Source organism: Trichomonas vaginalis, chromosome IV (assembly GCF_026262505.1).
Source record: "Trichomonas vaginalis G3 chromosome IV, whole genome shotgun sequence".
Classification (NCBI taxonomy): Eukaryota; Parabasalia; order Trichomonadida; family Trichomonadidae; genus Trichomonas; species Trichomonas vaginalis.
Window position 1 is genome coordinate 12,007,663 of NC_067206.1, and position 20,253 is coordinate 12,027,915.

At 30.5% G+C, this 20,253-nt stretch overlaps 8 protein-coding genes and 2 pseudogenes across 10 annotated transcripts, besides 1 other annotated feature; 5 read left to right on the forward strand and 5 right to left on the reverse strand.

Annotated features, from left to right (window-relative positions):
- Positions 1-237: 237 nt before the first annotated feature.
- On the reverse strand, positions 238-2,172 carry TVAGG3_0075420 (tetratricopeptide repeat protein 30a family; the record flags this gene model as incomplete). Its single annotated transcript, XM_001314088.1, has 1 exon — positions 238-2,172. One exon carries the CDS (start codon positions 2,170-2,172, stop codon positions 238-240), a length of 1,935 nt encoding a protein of 644 aa, XP_001314096.1.
- A 352-nt stretch (positions 2,173-2,524) lies between these two features.
- Positions 2,525-2,851, reverse strand: TVAGG3_0075430 (protein of unknown function (DUF4558) family; the record flags this gene model as incomplete). Its single annotated transcript, XM_001330123.1, has 1 exon — positions 2,525-2,851. The coding sequence occupies one exon, from the start codon at positions 2,849-2,851 to the stop codon at positions 2,525-2,527; it is 327 nt and encodes a 108-aa protein (XP_001330158.1).
- Positions 2,852-3,295: 444 nt separating this feature from the next.
- On the forward strand, positions 3,296-4,370 carry TVAGG3_0075440 (armadillo (ARM) repeat-containing protein family; the record flags this gene model as incomplete). The annotated part of the gene is made up of 1 exon (XM_001330124.2): positions 3,296-4,370. A coding segment is annotated over one exon (1,075 nt), but the record flags the coding sequence as incomplete, so codon positions are not given.
- A 432-nt stretch (positions 4,371-4,802) lies between these two features.
- On the reverse strand, positions 4,803-6,119 carry TVAGG3_0075450 (PH domain-like family; the record flags this gene model as incomplete). Its single annotated transcript, XM_001330125.1, has 1 exon — positions 4,803-6,119. One exon carries the CDS (start codon positions 6,117-6,119, stop codon positions 4,803-4,805), a length of 1,317 nt encoding a protein of 438 aa, XP_001330160.1.
- Positions 6,120-6,789: 670 nt separating this feature from the next.
- Positions 6,790-20,253: part of a mobile genetic element that runs on past the window's edge.
- On the forward strand, positions 6,868-7,974 carry TVAGG3_0075470 (uncharacterized protein; the record flags this gene model as incomplete). Its single annotated transcript, XM_051221857.1, has 1 exon — positions 6,868-7,974. One exon carries the CDS (start codon positions 6,868-6,870, stop codon positions 7,972-7,974), a length of 1,107 nt encoding a protein of 368 aa, XP_051106843.1.
- Positions 9,926-11,094, forward strand: TVAGG3_0075480 (annotated as a pseudogene). The gene has a single exon. A coding segment is annotated over exon 1 (1,169 nt).
- TVAGG3_0075490 (integrase core domain containing protein family) lies at positions 11,614-12,908 on the forward strand (the record flags this gene model as incomplete). The annotated part of the gene is made up of 1 exon (XM_051221858.1): positions 11,614-12,908. A coding segment is annotated over one exon (1,295 nt), but the record flags the coding sequence as incomplete, so codon positions are not given.
- On the forward strand, positions 13,123-13,395 carry TVAGG3_0075500 (uncharacterized protein; the record flags this gene model as incomplete). Its single annotated transcript, XM_051221859.1, has 1 exon — positions 13,123-13,395. The coding sequence occupies one exon, from the start codon at positions 13,123-13,125 to the stop codon at positions 13,393-13,395; it is 273 nt and encodes a 90-aa protein (XP_051106845.1).
- On the reverse strand, positions 13,894-14,301 carry TVAGG3_0075510 (uncharacterized protein; the record flags this gene model as incomplete). The annotated part of the gene is made up of 1 exon (XM_051221860.1): positions 13,894-14,301. One exon carries the CDS (start codon positions 14,299-14,301, stop codon positions 13,894-13,896), a length of 408 nt encoding a protein of 135 aa, XP_051106846.1.
- TVAGG3_0075520 lies at positions 16,627-17,921 on the reverse strand (annotated as a pseudogene). The gene has a single exon. A coding segment is annotated over exon 1 (1,295 nt).

The following is a 20,253-nucleotide window of genomic DNA, read 5'->3' on the forward strand; positions in this document are numbered from 1 at the left end:
AAAAAATAAGAAATGGTTGTTTTATTCAGGTTTCGGAATTTAAAAAATAACTCTAAACGTGGTATTTTACCATCACTAATCTGAGCGATATGGTTTATTAGCATGATTAGTTATTAATTGCTTAATGCTGAAGGACAATTAAGAATGGAACTGGCATTGCTGATTAAGATAGCAATCAGTCACCTTGCAGCGTCGGTAAAATTAATTTAAAAAAAATTTGAATCAAAAAAAAAATATTTAAAATTCATATAATCTAAGCAACATCGCCTTGATGACACGAGCCTCGAATGAAACTGTCTGGTGTTCTCTTGCCTCGTTAGCATCAATTGTCAAATCATTGATTGATTCGATCTTCTTTCCGTTCTTGTCAACGTTATCAAGGAATTCAATTATCTTGTTGAACATTGCATCATCAAGAACGCACTGTCTAAGTGAGAGGCATCTCAAAAGCTCGAACAAGCACTTCTTTGCGTAGAACCATGTATCTGCTGTAAGTTTCTCGTGCATTGGGTTAAATGCCTTGAATACGTAATCAATACCGAAATCGAAGTTCTTGTTAGCGCAGTAAAGAGTTCCGATGACCAAATGAATAATTGAAAGATGAATAAGTTTTGCGTCTTCATCTTCTTTCTTTTTGGCAGCCTCTTCTTCAGTAAGTTTATTAATAAGCGAATCTGCCTTCTGGTTTTGGTCCATAACAACATAAGAAACGCAAAGATTTGCAACGATGATAGCTTCGACATCGAGAAGGTTCTGTTCGTAAAGAACAAGTTGTTCGTAGTAATCGATAGCGTTTTTATATTTGCCTGGCTCCATGAAGAAAGTATGTGCAAGATTAAGCTTCCAAGTACGATGTTGTTCGCAGAAATCGATGTATTTGAGAAGAAGAATCTCTACAAGTTCGTAGCTGCCCATATCCCAGAAGATCTTGGCTTGGGCCATCAAAACTGGAATAAGGTCGTTAACTCCTGCTTCGAATTCAAGGGTAAGCTGTGTCTGGAGGACATCATCGTGAGTCTTACGAGCATCATCGACGGCCTTGTAAAGTCTACGAAGTAAATCTGCACGTTGTTTGCAAAGATCATCGAATTTTCTGTAAGCTTCTTCTTTGGATGTGGCACAGAGAAGAAGGGCATCGAGGAAATCGATCATTCCTGGGTCCATACTTTCATGTGCACGCTCTGTATTCTCAGCAAGTAAATCTGCAGCATATGTGTAATATTCGAACTTGCAGTAACCGAGAAGTAAGTTTCTGAATGTCTCTGGTGGTGTAATGTCTTGGTTGAGAAGGAATGAAAGCTTTGTGAAAGAAGATGTTGGATCATCTTCCATATTAACGATAGCAGTGTTATGGAGAGTAACAGGATCGAGATCTTCTTCATTACGACATGGTAATTCCTTAAGAGCTTCTTTAGCTTCTTTCTTATGATGCTGATCGTATTCAATTGCCGAAAGAAGGTTAACGCCTTCAACAAAGAAGGCATCACGTGCCTTGGAGATCAAGCCCTGAGCATCAAAATCAACTGCATCGCCAACAACGTTGCGAAGAAGCTCTGGATGAGCTCTTCCTGCTTGAGATTTGATTTCTGCAATCATTTGTTGGGCTTCTGTAATTCTATTTAATCTATAGTAGCAAAGAGCAATGCAGTATGCAACTTCTGGCATGAAACCGTGAACTCTCTTAATTTCCATGTAAACTTCCAATGCCTGCTCGAATCTGTCCTCCTTGTAGAGAATGCAAGCGTTGTCAAGCATAACGTTAACATCTGTTTGATCAGCTGCAGCAAGACCGGATTTTGCAGATTGAATGTCCTCTTGAGCATAACGAATAGCTGCTTGCAAAACAACGACTTGTGGCTTAAGTTCATTATCTTGAACGCCAAAGGAAACACGTGCTGCTTCATCGTATTGTTCGATTTTATATAAAGCGTTTGCATGATGGAGTTTGTATGAATCTTTGTTTGGATTTAGTTCGACAAGTTTGCCGTACTCAGCAGCTGCCTTCTGATAATCTTCCATCTGCCATGCGCAATATGCGATGAGAGAGTGGATTGCAACGCAGTCTTTGAAGTTGGAAAGCTGTATTTCAAGAAGACGGATAGCTTCGGTATAGTTTTCATCACCGATAAGCGTGTAAATGTTGCGTGTATGATTCTCTGAAGGGTTATTCATAAAAATAAAAAAAAATAACGTGCGCAAGTCTGTCCAAATGGAAATATTTTGATATGGATAGATCTGTTATTAGAGATTAAGATTATGTTTTTAGTTGTTGATTCCTTTTGATGATGAAAGAATTTAAAACGATTATTCCATTATATTGCCCGATAATTATTGAAATATTGAATTAAAATGTATGGATGGACGTCATAATTAATAAAACAATTTTTAGGAGAAAAAAAAATGGTTTAGATTAAGAGCGTTAGATAACTTGCAAAAATTTAGTATTGTTTTAATAGTTTTTTTATAATATTTACCAAAAAAAATAAATATATTTCCTTAAATCAAAAAGAAAATAATAACATTATTATATCATGGTCTTTTGAAATGTCATACCTCTAGCTTGAAGTTCCTTTTGCCATTCTTCCTTATCTTCCGCAAATTGTGCTGCTAAGCGTGCTCTTCTATCGCAAATAAGATCTGCGTGCGCCAGTACTTCTTCTTGGTGACTAAGTTTTGCATTTCTTCTAACTTCGGCATTGCGAATAAAGCTTGCGTGAGATTCACGGAACTTTGTTTCGTTTGCTTTTGAAAGATTAATTTTTGCCTGCTCTACAGCTTCAGCGTGGAGATCATTAGCACGTATTAAAGCTTGAATATTAGCAGGAACGCTTGGTTTACTTTGTCTCGACATTTAACTTTTTCTAACGTACACTTTACAAAGATATCAAGTGAGAAAGAGCTTCTGCACCAAAACAGTGACGGTATTGCTTAAAAATTCTCTAGCATATAGAGAATGGCAATGAAAAGAAAATAAAGCAAATAAAAAAGTAAATTGATTTAAAATTTCATTCTAAATCTAGATTTGGAACGGGATTAAGTCAGCATACTTGTTCTTATTTAAAGTTAACATCTACTCATCACTTAATACAACTTTTTAATAAATTTTATTTAGTCCTTTTGCGCATTTTCCTTTCAAGATACAAAATTTCACAATAGTAAGAACAATAAGTTATGCTGGAAGATGAACATCTTTAAAAAAATTTTCATTGATTTCAAATCTGAGTGAATGAAGGGTAGCTTAATAAACCTTTCTAAAGAAAATGTGGCACTAGACCCATATGTGCAAAGCTTAACAATGGAAAAAATCGAGGAAAAATCCAAACACACATTTACTATTGATGATAAATATTCAGTCAACAATGATATATACAAATTATATAGTCACAACCCACATTCAATTGATATAAATAAAAAATTAATAAAGGAAATCATTCAAAGCTATCTTTCAGAGGATGACATCAAAATTATTTCGAGTACACTAAGATGCCTTACATTAGTATTTCAAAATTCTTCCTCATCTAACTGTCCATTCACAAACTCAGAAGTATTAGAGATTATTAATCAATTTACATCTCAAGAATTTTTACAAGGAAAGCCAATTCTTCATGAAGCAATTCGACTAGCAGCAGTTTGTACCAAAAACAAAAAGTTTGTACAAGATATGAATGAATACGCTTGTATCAATCTTTTTCGGGACCTTGCTTTAAAAATTAACAATGATTCCATGATTTCATTATCATTAAACGCGATCAGTAATATAATATACTATAAAGACGTAACAGAAGATACAATAACATCACTATTAAATGGAACAAATGATATTTTGAAAAAAGTCTACCTAGACAATAAATATTACTATCCTGATGCATTATTTTCTCTTTTACACTTGACAAAGATGATAATAGATCAATATAATCCAGCATTAGAACTTTCACAACACAAAGTTATTCAATTTTTACCAAATTTCTTCGGACTGGATTCCGAAATCGTTATCAAAGCTAGTATCAGTCTTTGCGAAACATTGTATCGAATGGATCTTGATATTGATTCAGATTCAATTGTATTAATTTGTAGATTGTTTATTCGTGGAAAATCTAAATATAGAGCGGCATCAATCAGAGCTATCAGTGCATATTTTCACCATTTTCCTGATTGTTTATTTAATTTAGATCAAATTTCTTATTCTGATGAAGGAAGTATCTTTGATTTCCTTTATAGAAATGTTTTGCAAATTATCAGTGAAGGACCATTTAGTTTGTCTTCTTACGCGATTTCTATTTTGTATTCTATCTTGGAGTCTGATGTTTCTATATTAGAAAAGAACGGAGATTTGATTGTAACTTCTTTACAGAATGTTTTACTCGGTGTAGACAAATATCAAACGCTTCTTTATGGATTGGTTATTATTAAAGAACTTTGTTTGAAAAATGGTGAACTTATAGATTTATTGCAAAAGGAGTTGATTGACAATATCTCGGATTTGGAAAATGATGAAGCTTGTCAAATTGTTGAATTATTACTTTATGAAATGGAAAGAAACTGTAATTAAACTATAGTTTGTGTCTTTTAAATTTCTTCAGTCACATATTTGCATATTTTTTAAAAAAGATGTTGAGAAGCATCATGGTTATAACTTCTTTTCTATATTGTGCTCTCCTTCAGAATTATTTTAAAAAATTTATATCCTTTTGACTCATTACCTTAATAAACATCGTTGTTCCACTCGGTTCCTGTTAATATTTCTATTAAGTCTCTCAAACTTTGAAAAAAAAATCATTATTTCATTATAAATAATAAAAATTTTATTTTGTGCAGAGAGATTGTAGAGCTTGCGCCCATTGGTTGCAAATCGACTCTTTTTCGAAGGCTATTTCATATTTCTTTTCGCCCTGAGATGGATCAATTCGTATTTTATAGTATCCTTTATGAGAAAGAGCTGGAGAAATAATTGTATTATCTTGGATGATAACTAGCCCACTTATTGTAAGGCTCTCAGGAGATTCGCGCCAGATGATACAGCGCGCGGAAGAAAAGAATTCGAAATATCGCTTCTGCCACTTGCTGTGGCCAATTCCTCCTTTCTTAACACCCCATTCATGCAACAGTTTTGGAGCAAGAACAATTGATGCACCTCTGTTTCTCATCAAAGTAGAATTAGGAGTATTTTCACTTTTAGTGTCAATTTTGATTCTTTTCGTATTATGTGCTATTGTTTGATTGAATTTCTCAAATGGAGACTTCTTAAGACACATCTTTGAAAGATTATCAGCTTCATGGACAATTGAAAATGGCTGAGCTCCAGGAGGCAAAATCAATGATTGTTTCTTATATGGAACATATTCTGGTATCGATTCTTTCTTAATAACATCTGTCGGGGACTTGCAAAATCGGATAATTTGGTTTTCAAAAGCGAATTTCTCGCATAATGCAGGATATGATTTCTTAGAATGGGATTGTAGCAAGATGTTAAGCTCTTTATCCATCAAGAATAGTGTCAGAGTCTCTGTTGGAATGTATTGAAGCAATGTAGAGTTCTTTTTGCATATATTCTTCAGTCGATTCACTGCAACTTTGTTAGTTTGATCTCTTTTAAGGATTCTTACAATAATATCTGCTGTTTCTTTGGGACTTTTGGACAATTGGTTAAAAATATGATCCATTTGTGTCATTAAGAAGTCCTCGCATATTTTAAATTCAACAAATACTAATAAATCTTTAATACTTAGCTGTGAAAATGGAGAATCTTTTCCTGAGATGATCGACTTAATAAAATCTGAGTAATACTCTACTCTGAATATGTCAAGAGATAAAAAGAATGCATATCGATCGGAGTTGCATTCCTTGCAACATTCCAGACAAAAAAGAACTAATTCAAGTTTTGCTTTCTTAGAAAGCTGGTCAATAAAGAGTCTGGCGTATCTAAGTATTGCTTCTGTAATAGAAAGATGTGCGATTTCTAAATAATCGAGGTCGAAAAAGATATGAATTAATGATTTGCTGTATTTATGAAAGTTATTAAGTGTTTCGCATGGATTTGTCTCTAAATCTGAGTTAAACATCCTAATACCGCGTAGGCATTTCTGATAATTAGGAGAATCAAGTAAAGCTGAGTAATCCATTTTTGAAAGATTACAATTTTCAATGAACCTCTTAAAATATGTATAAAATTTATCTTTATGTCTTATAAGGAATCATGCAAGCTAGCGATTCATCACTTCAAGAAATAATTGATTTGAAAAACATAAAATCTAATAAAAATTCGCGAATTATTTTGTGATATTCCAATCATACTGTTCATTTCTTGTTTCAAATCAATTTTATATTTTTGAATAAAATGGGATGAAAATTAGTAGTATATGTGGAAGGGTTTAGTGACTTTTTTTGTCAACGTAAGAATTCATACAATATCGAGCGATTTTGTATCATTTTTTTTAACATATGAAGTAAAAAATGTATGATTCTTACGTTTTTTAAGTCATGAATTCATAAGAAAGCGCGACATTATTAAATAAATTAGTAATAAATATTATATACTAAACACATTTTAAAATAATTTATTTTTTTATCTTTTATAAAAGAAGCTATATATAGATGATGTCAGATATTCCGCGATTAATTAAACATTGTTTAAATCCTGAATGGGTTAAACTTTAATTTAAAAATGAAGATTGTGAATTATTAAATGAATATGAAAGCCAAAATAAGCTAATGAGGTATAAATATAATGATAAAGAATATTTAATTTCATGGAATCAATGGAGTCATAATCAAAGACCTCATAAACGAGTAAAAGAAATTGAAAATAAACTTCTTACGAAAAATTAAAACTTAGTTATGTTTATTATTTTATTTTTTATTTTGTATGAAATGAGCGTCAAAACTAACAACGTTAAAAAATTAGGATTCACAAACGAGGAAATAAAGGATATATTAGAGGAGGTGGGTTATGAAGTTGATAAATATTATTTAAGAAATTGTAAAAAATTCGCGGAGTTATTAAATGATTTAGATTATGATGGAAAAATGAATAAAGATGATGTTATAAATTTCTTATATCCCACATCTGAAGAAGAAAAACCTAAAGAACCTGATGTTTTCCCTGAATATTATGAAGAACGGATTAAAGATGATGAATACAATGAAATTGAAAGACTGAAAAAAATAAGAGATGAAATAGATGAAAAAATTAAGGAATTAAGAGAAGTTGAAAAATATAATGAAAATGAAGTAGAGGGTTTAATGAATATCCCAGCTTCAGAATCAGAAGTACAGAAATCTCATGAAGAAAGATATAAAAATTATGTCTCAGAATCAACACAAAATTTATTAGATGGTGAAATAGACGAAACACTTTCAGAAGAAGGTACTAAATTTATTCGTAAACATAAGTTACAATTTATTGATAATGAAGAATACCCTTGTATCTTATTTTCACCACCTTTAGATTCCGAAAAATTCAAAAAAGCTCTTAAAAACGTGACATATGCAACTAATACGATTAAGAAAGAAGATCATGATATTTACACAAATTATTATTTAAATAAATGCACAGGTGTTGATAAAGTTTTTGATTTATTAGATAAAATATCAAAAGAAACCATTGGAACCTATAAAATTTTGTGTGATTGTGGTTTCATTATTGAAGATACCAATAATGTTTCATATGAAAGAACAGCACCGAAGGAAGACGAAGTGGAAAGGTCTATACCATTCGTTATTAAGAATATAAAAGATATGAAAACGTATAAGCATTATATTTATTCATTTATTTCAGAAAAAATGGAAGCAACCCATAAAACATCTTCTCATCATTTTATAGCTATTCATACATTCCTTTTCAAAGTTGTGAAATTAAATAAGACAGGAATTAGATTTAATGTATCAGGGTACGCATTCTTGAGTAAATTAAAATGTATTCGTCACGTCGCAGATGATAAAAATTTATGTGTTCTTAATTCATTTTATGGGCTTTAAAAAATAAACTTTATTTTTATTTATTTTTTAATTTTTTATTCTTACATAAATGAACAAAAACGGAACAGCTAAAATGAATGATAATCAAATTAGAGCAGAAGGTAGAAGGTTATTTAAACGCTTCTATAACATTCTGATGGTGTTAATCCTAAAACTCGTAGAAGCTATTTAAATGAAGCAATAGATGCATATGACGGGTTTGACATTTCATCAGAAAGTGAGAGATTAGCGAGAATGTTAAATGTTAATATTGATTTCTATTATTGTGATCCTCAACCAGAAGACGTGGACATAAATAAGGTAGACTTTCCATTAGTGGAATCAATAATGATAGATCCAGAATTTGAAACAGTAAATATTTTATTAACACAGAGTCCATGTGGAAAACTTCACGCTGATAGAATAACAGACGTTGAAGCACTCACTGGCTATAAAGTTTGTCCATATTGTAAAGAAGAAGTTTATTCTATCCGTGATGATCCAGAAAGGAAAAACCAAAGAAGATTTTTAAAGCATTGTGAGAAATGTAAAGAAAATAATGGAAGATTAATTCAAGACGTTCAGTTGCAAAAGACACAGCAACCATATGCACCACATATTACGAAACAGAAGATGTATCAGTGGTTATTAGCTCACAACTTGCAGAAATATTATAAACCGACAAGATATTATATTACTTTTGACTTTGAAACATTAGAGACTAAAGAAGAATTACAACTTTCTGAGTGTGCAACTTTGAATGCTTACTTAAAACCATTCATGGTATCATCAACGGTTAAATTAAACGATAAAACATATACGAGGAATTTTTGCTTAACTTCGAGTGATTCTTTTATTTCTGATTGGATTGAGTTTTTATTTTCAACCTGTTCATTAGTTGTTGAATCAAATATGAGTCAATACAATGAATTATTGAAGTCGCAAACGGCGGGGACTTTGTCTCATATATTAAATGAAAAACAGAAGGAAGCATTTAAAGAACTTCTAGATGAGGAATTCAATAAAGTGAATATCATAGGTTTTAATTCGGGAAAGTTTGATTTAAATTTAATTCTTCGTGATTTAAACACTGCAAAATGGAAAATAAAATCAATGCTGGGTTCATCTTCACAATTTAAGCAAATCATTGTAAAGAAAACAAACGTTCCATATGAATTGAGATTTATTGACATCAGAAATTATATAGCGGGTGGGACATTAGACCAATTCACTCAAGATTTCGGAAACAATAAATCACGTGTTAAATCCTTTTTCCCTTATCAATTCATCACATGGGAAAATTACGAAGAAGAATTATATAAAGAGGAACCATTCACGAAAGATTCATTTTATTCAGCATTAACCCAAGAAACTATATCAGATAGTGATTATCAAATATATCTCAATGATGCTAAAAATTTTAAGAATAGATTAGAATATTTTATTCATTATTGCAATAAAGATGTTGAAATTATGATTGACCCAATCGATAAAATTATTGAAGAAACATTTGTTTATAAAATATGACACGCTTCATAATCTTTCTTTATCATCGAATGCTTCAATGATTCGTTACGCTTTAGCATATAAAGACTTTAATCCTAATGAAAAATATCCTGAGGAAGAGATAGAATCAAGTTTTGAATTAACGAAAAAGTATTGGAAATATAAAATTGAATCATATAAGAAACAAGATGAAAAAGCAGAAAGGGATACTAAAAATAATGTTTCAATGGATGATTTTCAATACTATCACGATTTAATCCTTTCATCTAAATGCAAAATGTGTGGTAAAGCGTTTACATATGCAAATAAACCAACATTGGATAGAATCGATAATGAAAAACCACATACCAAAGAAAATTGTCAGTTAATGTGTTGTTATTGCAATGTCGTAAAATCAAATAAAGATGAAGATGTTCAACGTTTAAGAATCAATTTAAGAAATTATGCATTAAAAAATAATTTACCAATGACTTTAGATTCAGTTGAAGCTTATCACATTCTCCGTAATGGAATTACTGGTGGTTTATCAAATGTTCAACATAGAGTAAATCTTAAAGGAATCACGCACATTAATAAACTTGCATATAATCCAGAAACTAAAACTGTATCAAATGAGGACACCACCAACATTATGACTCATTTCGTTGGTGTTGATTTTAATTCATTATATCCTTCATCATTTTCATCTAATCTCATGATTTCATTCAATATACTGACCATAAAATGTATATGCCGGGAAGATTGAATGGTGTTATCATTTGTGATACAGCAACAAAGAAAGCAAAAGCACTGGGAATAATTAAGAAGAAAAATACTTTATTCGTGGCTGAAGTAAAGGGTCACATTGATGAAAAATACATTAATGATTACATAAACTTTTTACCGATAATAAGAAACTTAGATATTATCACAGATGAAAAAACAATTGGCAGTTTTATGTATAATTACATGAAATCAAACAATCTACCGGTTGACCAGAAACAGAGGAAATTAACTCAGTTAGCATCAACACACAACCAATATCAACCATTTTCTTCTTATTATCTTTGGTATCTAATAGACAGATTTCATTTTATCATTGATGACATTCAATCAATTTTAACATTTACTAAAAACACTTGTTTTAATGAATTTGCGAACAAATTTATGAACGAAAGACAAAAGGCTGAATTAGAAGGAAATAAAGGAAAAGTTTATTTTGCAAGATTTCACTTAATGGATCATATGGTTACGATGCAATGAATACACAAAATTACGCAAAGACTAAAATAATGAATGCACAGAAGGCACGCGTTGCATGTATGTCAAATAAGTTTAAAAACATAAGAGAAATAGGTGAAGATACATATCAAGTGATGCTTAAAGATAGATTTTATAGATGTGATACATGTTTACAAGAGGCATTCTTCACTTTAGATAATGCTAAATACTGGTATTTGGTTTTCATTTATGATTTTATGTATAAATGCTTGAATGTTAATCGTTTTCATTTCATTGAAGGTGATACTGATTCATCTTATTGGGCAATCGCTGGCGACCCAAATCTTCCTAACACTCAAGCATTTCAAGCAATTGTTACCGATAAACAATTTTATGATAAAAACATTTTCAAATTCGCACCATTTGATTTCTTCTGTTTTGATGAGAAATTTAAACCTAAATTAAAGAATAAAGCTGAAGAAAAAGCACATGAGAAGAAGTTATTGGGTTAGCAATTGAGAAACAAGGTGATAACATGGTTGCTTTATGCCCCAAGTGTTATACATCATTCAACGGTTCAATTGATGGAAGTGATTTTAAAAAGATTGCACAAAAATGAAAGGTGTTAGTTTACGACAAAATAAACAATTAACACCTAAAAATATTTGGATATAATAAATGATAAAGTGATATTTGATGGTCAGAATATTAATTTACAACTTAAAAACGGGTCAATGACTCGCCTTAACAATCGGTAAGACTGCATTAACAGGAGCACACACAAGGCTGTATGTTGTGAAAATGGATGTTGTATGCCATTTATTTAATAACAATTTAAAATTTTATTTTTTAATAAAATGCCACAGAAGAGACAAAAGGAACCGTAAATAATGGTTTTGATACTATGATTCAAAGAGGTGGGCACCCTTAAACATTTATTTTATTTTTATATAAATGGATAACACAGATTTAAAAAATTTAATTGATGATTTAGTACTTAATCAAAATTTTCTTAATTATTATGAATTAAAATCATATCTCCAAAAACATAATAACAATATAACGGGTGATGATATGGATTATTATTATCCATATTATAAAAATGAAATTTTGAAATATCATGATAAAATAATTTCTAAAATTAAAGACAAAATTAAAAATAATGAATATACAAAGGAAAAAACTAAATCACAACTTAAACAATTGAAAGATTTCAAAAATAAAGTATTAACAGAAGAAGATATTGATGAATTATATAAATTATATAATCATGAGCCGCAAAACACCCAGGTCCTTCAGACCATAAATGAAGCACAAGCTTTAATTTATGATTCATTAGTTAAACCATATTCAGCCCGACTTTTAAATGAAGATCAACTTTTGGAATTCATCCTTCAACATAAACTCGAAGCGGGAAAGTATATCAAACCTTTATATACAGCATATTTAAAACAAATGAATAGAATACATCCAGAATTAATGAAGGGGGGAATGAAATCCAAAATCAAAGCAGATAAAATTAAACCACTTGCAACACCAAAACCTCCAACGACAGTACCTCCTCCTCCTTCAGTTAATCCTTCATCATTCACTTTATTATATCCATTTCAAACATTAAAGAAGCAAAAAGATTTTAAAAAGGATTTCAAGATATTAAATAAACCAATTGACCCGAAAATTCAACCGTTAAAGGAAAAATTTAGTCGCCTTTCATTTGCTCCATATCCATATTCATACGAAATCGATCATCTGGAATATTCAAAAGGAAACGTTACTTATTTATTTGCCATTAACATTAACACTAGATATTTATATTGCATTCCAGTGAAAGGGAAAACAGAACAGGAAACAAGAAGAGCTATACAATACTTACTAGATCATGAAAGAGTAGATAATATCAGGGGTGATGGTGATAAAGGATTTCAGGCAGCTATGGCTCATTATTTCCCACAAATTAATTTTTTCTTTTCATCCTCTCCATATACGTTTCATAATAAAATAGTTGATGCGGTAATGAGAACTCTTAGAGATGCGTTAGGGGTTAACGGTCAGATATACTGGGATGGAAATCATGACTCCATCATACAACAGTTAGTATATTATTACAATAATACATGGCATAGAACTATAAACATGAAACCAGTGGAAATGAAAAATGATATTTCAAAAGAATGGGAATATATTAGAAAGCAAATGGAAAGGTTAAATGATGTTAAACGTGAACAAATTAATTCGGGGCTCATGAATTTTAAACAAGGGATAAAGTTTGATTCATCTCGATTATGGAAAAACTGATAAATCAATGACAAAAAGAAGACGAAGATTTGACACAATAGCTGAATTTGTTAGATATATTAACGGCAATGCATTAGTTGAAGTTGACAATAAATTAATAGAAATTCCGATTTATTTTATTACTCCATTATATTTAAATAATATTTAATTTTTTTTATTTCGTAAGAAATGAGTGACAACAAAGCAGCCAAGAGTCCAGACAATGAATATAAAAAGAAACTAAACAGAATTAAATCAAAAATATGCTATTACAAAAAGAAGCCGCAATGCGGTGGGGTTGAAAACGATAAAGAGAGGAAAGAAATAATCGAAAAATTAGAAACTTACCGTTCAATCCTTAAACTGAGTGAAGCAAAAATAAAAGAATTTAATAGAATAAATAAATTGATTGGAAGAGATGAATTTAATAAAGATGAATTTTTAAACTCAATCCAAATTTAATTTTTATTCCTCTTCCCGAACCCTTCTAGGTTCTTCTTTCCATCATTACTGCATAACCGCATCTTCTCGGTTTTCGTGGTTTGTTGTTTTTAATTAGTTCTTGCATCATTTTTATCATTTCCTCCCTTGTTATGATTCGTGGTAAATTTTGAGCTTGTGGGGTATCCATTTATATAAAAATAAAATTTTGTTATCAGTTATTTTATCGTTAATGTTTTAGGTTATTCAATAATTAATTATTTTTGAATAACTGAAGGTGTCACTACGTCACCATGTGTCACTCGGTTAATTAACTTCTCTGAAAAAATGAGACAACATGACATTTTGACAACACAGCAGGATTAAGGAGGAAGGCACTTATGAAGCATTTTTGAATAACTGAAGGTGTCACTACGTCACCATGTGTCACTCGGTTAATTAACTTCTCTGAAAAAATGAGACAACATGACATTTTGACAACACAGCAGGATTAATGCAAAAATAAATTCAAATCATACTTTATAAAGCTTCATTTACAGGTATTTCATCGTCAGTAAATGAATCCTCATTATCGTTTGGTTCAACCTGTTTATATAATCCTTTCATTTCTTCTTTCAAAACATAACAACATGTTTGTTTACCATCTATTCTTCTCTGTTTCTTATCACATTTATCTTTAATGCTCATTTGAAAGTTTTTGTCTTTCATGTCTGATGGTTTGCAGAATAGAGCATTTTCACACGTCATACCTGCACACAATTCATCATAATGTGTATTTATCCATACATCTAAAGGATTTGTTGATAATTCAATTAAATCTTGTTTGGCTTCAGTCATCGGTATGATTCGTACATTAAATGATGAAAGGTCGTAATTGATAAAATATGTTAAAAGGTTATCATAAAATTCCTTTGTGCATGAATTCATCAAATTCTTGAAGTAATCAAATTGACCCTTAAATTTACCATTAACTCTTAAAACTACGTATCTTCTGTCTCCAACTTCAATTTTGACAGGGTAGACATTATTAGTTACGAAAATGAAGTTTGCAACATTCTGAGCAGTTCTTCTGGGTTGATTCTTTTCATTAATTCTAATCTCATTATCCGTAATAATTGATTTCAAAGCGTTGAAGTTTGCGAGTCTGTCTTCACCTACATTCTTGAGTTCATTAAGTACAAGAAACATTTTATTCTCAACCACCGAATTGAAATTACCCGTTAGCTCACTTATTTCGGTAATGTTTTTACATGAATAACCAGCGAGAAGTTCAGAAATAATGTCTGTAAATCTGTTTTTACCTGTTCCCTGAAGTCCTTTCAAAATAATTGCTGTTTCATTCTTGATTCCAGGATGTTGAATCATTGATGCAATCCAGCCGAGAAGGTATTTATACACTTCATCGTTATTATCACAAATGGCTTCTTTAATGAAATTCATAAACATCTCAATTTTTGAGTAATCTGGTTTTTCGAGAACGTTGTATTTATAACCCTGAAACGTTGAGAAAACATCTGGAGAATCAGATTTAAAGCAAACACCCTTAACGGTTAATGAAGACAATTGATTTAATAGTACGTCCCATGCTGTTATTGTTTTACCTTCTTCTTTAAATAATTTAATCATTTTGAGTGACTCTTTCATGTTTGATTGAAGAACGAATGATATTTGATTCATTTTGTCGTGTATGTTGTAATCTTTCTGAATGAAGTATTTGTTTCCACAATCTACAAAACGGATTACATGTGATAAATCCTCAATTACTTCAGAACTGTTTTTATACTGATGATTTTCAGCCTTGCGTCTAATATCTGTTATCAAAACGAGTCATCAAGTTTTATATCAAATGTTATTTTTGGCTTACGTAATAAAGGTAAAACATATTCATCATAATATTCCTTTTGATAAAGTTTTAGAATCTTCACTAAAACAAATGGAGAAGTCATTAAATGTGCATATTTACTACGTGCTTTTTCAAAATTACTTTTTGCATTTTCAGTTAAGCTGCAGAAGTTTAAACGTTATCGTATGCTTCATTAATTAAATGATTAGGTAACGAATTTAATTGCTTGAAACAGTGTGAATAATGTAACTTCTTTTTCTAAATTCATGTTTCCACCGTCATTATGTACTTCAAAATCACTGATGCCATCAACTATGCTCTGGGCAAGTTTATCGTCAATGTTTACATCTTTGTTTTCATTCATGATAGTCTTTCTTTCGTTCTTCTGTTCAACTCTTACCTTAATATTCAAATCATTTAATATATCATTCACTGTTCTGGTTATGGTCGAGTCGTAATTCACGAATGAATGAGTATGTATTGATTGGTTCTGTTGCATTCTTGCGAACTCTTGAATCAGCCATAACTACTAAAGAACGCTTTGAATCATCCATAGAAGTCATGATATCGATATCATAATCATTGCAGGAATAACATTTAATCATTCTGTTCGAAACTGCATAGAAGAAATTAGTGTTGCAATAAATGTGAAGACCTCCTGAAGCAGTTTTAACGATAACATCTTTTCCGAAAGTTTTGATAATATTCTTTCTAACTGTTTCTTTAAGTTCATCATTGTAGATTTATTGATATCAACATCTATAATCATTAAATTTGAAATTTTATTTACTAATAAAGCCATACCAGTTTTCCTTCCTCTTCCTCCATCGTGTTTGAGGTAGTTATGTAAATCAATCTTGTTTTCACCAATTCTTTCGTTGAGGGTTTTAGTTTCTGCCACAACTAATTCTCAGCTAATGAATCAATAACTTTTTCATCAGAAACGATATAGTTGCTGTTGTTGTTTGTTGCTGTCATTTATATAGGAATAAAAAAATAAAAATAATTTTAAAACTAACTTTATTTTTGGACTGCATCATATTTCCAGGACTGTTGTCAAAATGTCATGTTGTCTATTTTTTCAGAGAAGTTAATTAACCGAGTGACACATGGTGACGTAGTGACCCCTCAGTTCTTAAAAATAATTAATTATTGAATAACCTGAAACCATTAACGTAAACATTAACGATAAAATTTATTTCCAGGACTGTTGTCAAAATGTCATGTTGTCTCATTTTTCAGAGAAGTTAATTAACCGAGTGACACATGGTGACGTAGTGACACCTCAGTTCTTCAAAAATAATTAATTATTGAATAACTGAAACCATTAACGTAAACATTAACGATAAAATTTATTTCTGCAGTTCATCCATTACTTCATTACTAATTAATTACGACATAAAATATATTTAGTTCATTCGGTACCATGCGAATATAGTCACAAATGGTGGCATGTAATCTTTACCCAAGCCTGTTGATTTGTTGTGAAAGTGTGTGAATGATTTCCTCCTGGTTCAGTTGGTCGAAAAATCTTTTTTGCTGCATTGTTATAAGATGGAGATAAAGTCATTGCCAGCTTTATAGTCTGAGTTGTATAATGGGTGGTCTCTTAATGAGTGGCTATGGTCGCCAGAAAAGTTTGTAGTTCCTGTATGAGTGTGCGGTGGAAGGTTTGCTTCTTTAATTTTCTTCGAACCTCCTGTTTGCTTTGAATATCTAGCACAGTATAAGAATTTGTCTACAATCTGCTTCCACGTACCAAAACCCAGAACTGTTGCGGATTTGTTGAGTTCATTGACGTATAAATAGAACCAACAGGATATAATGTTTGAAGTATTTCATTTTTCATGCTTGTAATCACATCATTTACTTCCGACTTCTTTGCATAATTTTATCAACATAAGTTTATTGCTTTAAGGTCTAAACATCCTGAAACCCATCCTGTATCAGCTTTAACTTTAAAAGTCTCCGATGTCCATTCATGATACCATTCAACCTTTTCTTTAATTTCATTATCTTTTTCATCAACATAAGTTTTATCTGCTTTAAGGTCTAAACATCCCGAAACCCATCCTGTATCAGCTTTAACTTTAAAGTCTCCGATGTCCATTCATGATACCATTCAACCTTTTCTTTAATTTCATTATCTTTTTCATCAACATAAGTTTTATCTGCTTTAAGGTCCTAAACATCCTGAACCCATCCTGTATCAGCTTTAATTTAAAAGTCTCCGATGTCCATTCATGATACCATTCAACATTTTCTTTAATTTCATTATCTTTTTCATCAACATAAACAAATTTGCCTTCTTATTTAATTCACTATCCACATATTCCTTATCCACTTCTTCATTGTCGTTTAGGAAACCTTCTATGAATTCCTCATTTAAATTAAATCTTCCAATCTTCAAAACTTTAGGAAATGCATTTAATGCGTAATATCTCTGTTCTTTGGTGGAATTGATGTTATATCATCCGTTATTCCTTTAATTTTTGAATTCATAAATAAAATTTCTTTTATATTTGATATCACTGCACCACTTTGCAAACGAATTCGAAATGGTCATTTTCAATACTATCTCCAAATCTCCATATTTCAACCTTTGCGTTTGTTCTGCCGTCTTTGAATTATATGCATATATGGCGTATGTAATGGTCTGAAGGACCTGGGCGCTTTGCGCCTTAAGTTGTTGTTGTTTAATCATTTATTACGATTTAAAAATAAATATTTAATTCGTTATCTCATCAGCTATTTTCTCTATTTGAAATTGCCATAATATTTCATTCATAAATTCTAAATCACAATCAAATAGGTCAGTTATTCTAAATTTAATATTTGATAAATCTTTTGAATGAAGAATAAATGAATTCCCGGATAATTGAAACGGATATGATAAAAAATGTGTTTAAGTTGATGGATAAAATGTTTTGTATTGATGGGTAAGAGTTAGGGTCTAATGTTTGATGTGAAAATCTCATTGGGGTATTAACTTTATCACATTTGATTAAAATGAAATTGGAACCAGTGTCAGAATACAAAACATCCCAACATCTTTTTCAAAATTTAATATCCCACAACAATGAACGAAGATGAGGAGTACAAAATTTAATTTTCGGCGGGAATTTAATAAGGTTATTTATTTCATCAAGTTCAAAAAGTTTATCGGGTTTTGATTTAAAATTTTCTTCATACCATACGATAAATGATTCATTTAAATAACTTAAAATCATGTTAATATCCCATTTCGCTATCACATTATTTATATACATATCATACGTTTTTTCAAGGTCATCTTTAATAAATGATATATAATCTGAAGGGTCTAAAAGAATGGGATTAAATTTACCACTCACAGAAACGAGAGTAACATTATAAATTCCGCTAACTGTTAAATTTAATTCACAGCTATTATTCGAAATAATATTGATAATTGATATTTTTATTACGATTAAAAATATGGTAAAGCGTTATTTTCCAGTGATAAATAAAACTAGAATAAGATTACCTCAAGAATTCATAAATTCAACGAATAAGAAATTCATTCATGTTATAAATTTTAGTGTTTTCAGAAAATATGAGTCAGTGTCATATTCATCAACAGGTTATATTTCACTTCATTCAAATTTAGTTCAATCAAACCCATATAATGACCATTTCATAAGATTTTCAGATGGTATTAAAAATGTAATTGATAGATTAAAATATGAACAGATTGACAATATCGAATTTTTGGAATTTTGGTTTAAATATCCCGATGGAAAAAGATTGAAGTTAAAGAAAGCTGATACTATAACAAAAACAATTACAATGACCGATCCGGTAGTGGGGAACAAAAAGAAATAAAACAAACGATAGAAACTGGTGAAAGGTCAATTATTATTGATTATGATTCAAAGGATTATTATTCGATAATGTTAATGCTTGAATATTAAATAGCCTTAACAAAGAATTTTTCAAGTGATATTTTATATTCATCAACGATTTTATTATAAATATCATTATATGTTAAATGAAGTTCAGTTGTTGTTCCGTTCTTTGATATCTTAATTGTGCTAATATCCTTTATAGGATTTATTTTTGCAACTGTTCCGCAGCATGAAACCTCATCATCTATGAAAAATTGAATCTTAACGTCTGAATCTTGAACATCACAAAGAATGGCGATAATGTGAATTAATGATTCATAAGGTAAAAATAATTAAACCGGATTGGTCAATTAAATTTATTATTGAATCATAATTATTAATTATTATATCACGGTAAATTTTCATTAATTCAGAATTAATGTCTATTTTATATGGGTTCTCGATGTTTGATGAAAGAGGTGGGGGGTATGTTGGATAAGTGGGAATTTCAACAGGTTCTTTACCGGGTTCAGATAAAATGATTGGGTCTCCATCTTCTTTATTTTGCTCCTCTCCTTTTTCGGTAAGTCACGAGTTAATAAATTTGGTTGAGTTGCTGACCTTGTTAATTCAGGGCTAACATTAACTTTAACATTTTGAATAATTCGTGATTTATCATCATTTACGTTATAACCAACCGTAATCTCTGCTTTTGCGTTAGTGTTCTTTTGACTAGTGAAACGTCTTCTCATTTATATTCGAATAAAAAAATATATTTAAACTTTTATTTTGCTGGAAGTTTTGAATCTATTATTCCTGTATTTGTTCTTGAAGTTGATTTTTAGCTGGTTCATTGTAATTAATAGACCTAATATATTCATTAATTGCATTCTTATAATCATCTGATTTCTCAAATTTTCTTTTATCTATTCCTTAACTAAATCATAAGTTAAACCTCGTTGCTGATATAATGGTTTCTTAATTAAATCTTTGAATGCTTGAGATAAAGCACCTGATGCAATTCTTGCTACTATAATTGGTTGGAATTGATGTTTAAGTTCATCTTTAACATTTGCGAAAACTGGATCGAATAAAGCAACTTTAAAGAATTTCTTAGCTGAAATTTCAGGTCTAATATTTGCATATTGACCATCAAACTGGTTAGAATATTGTGGTAATCCATCCGGTCCC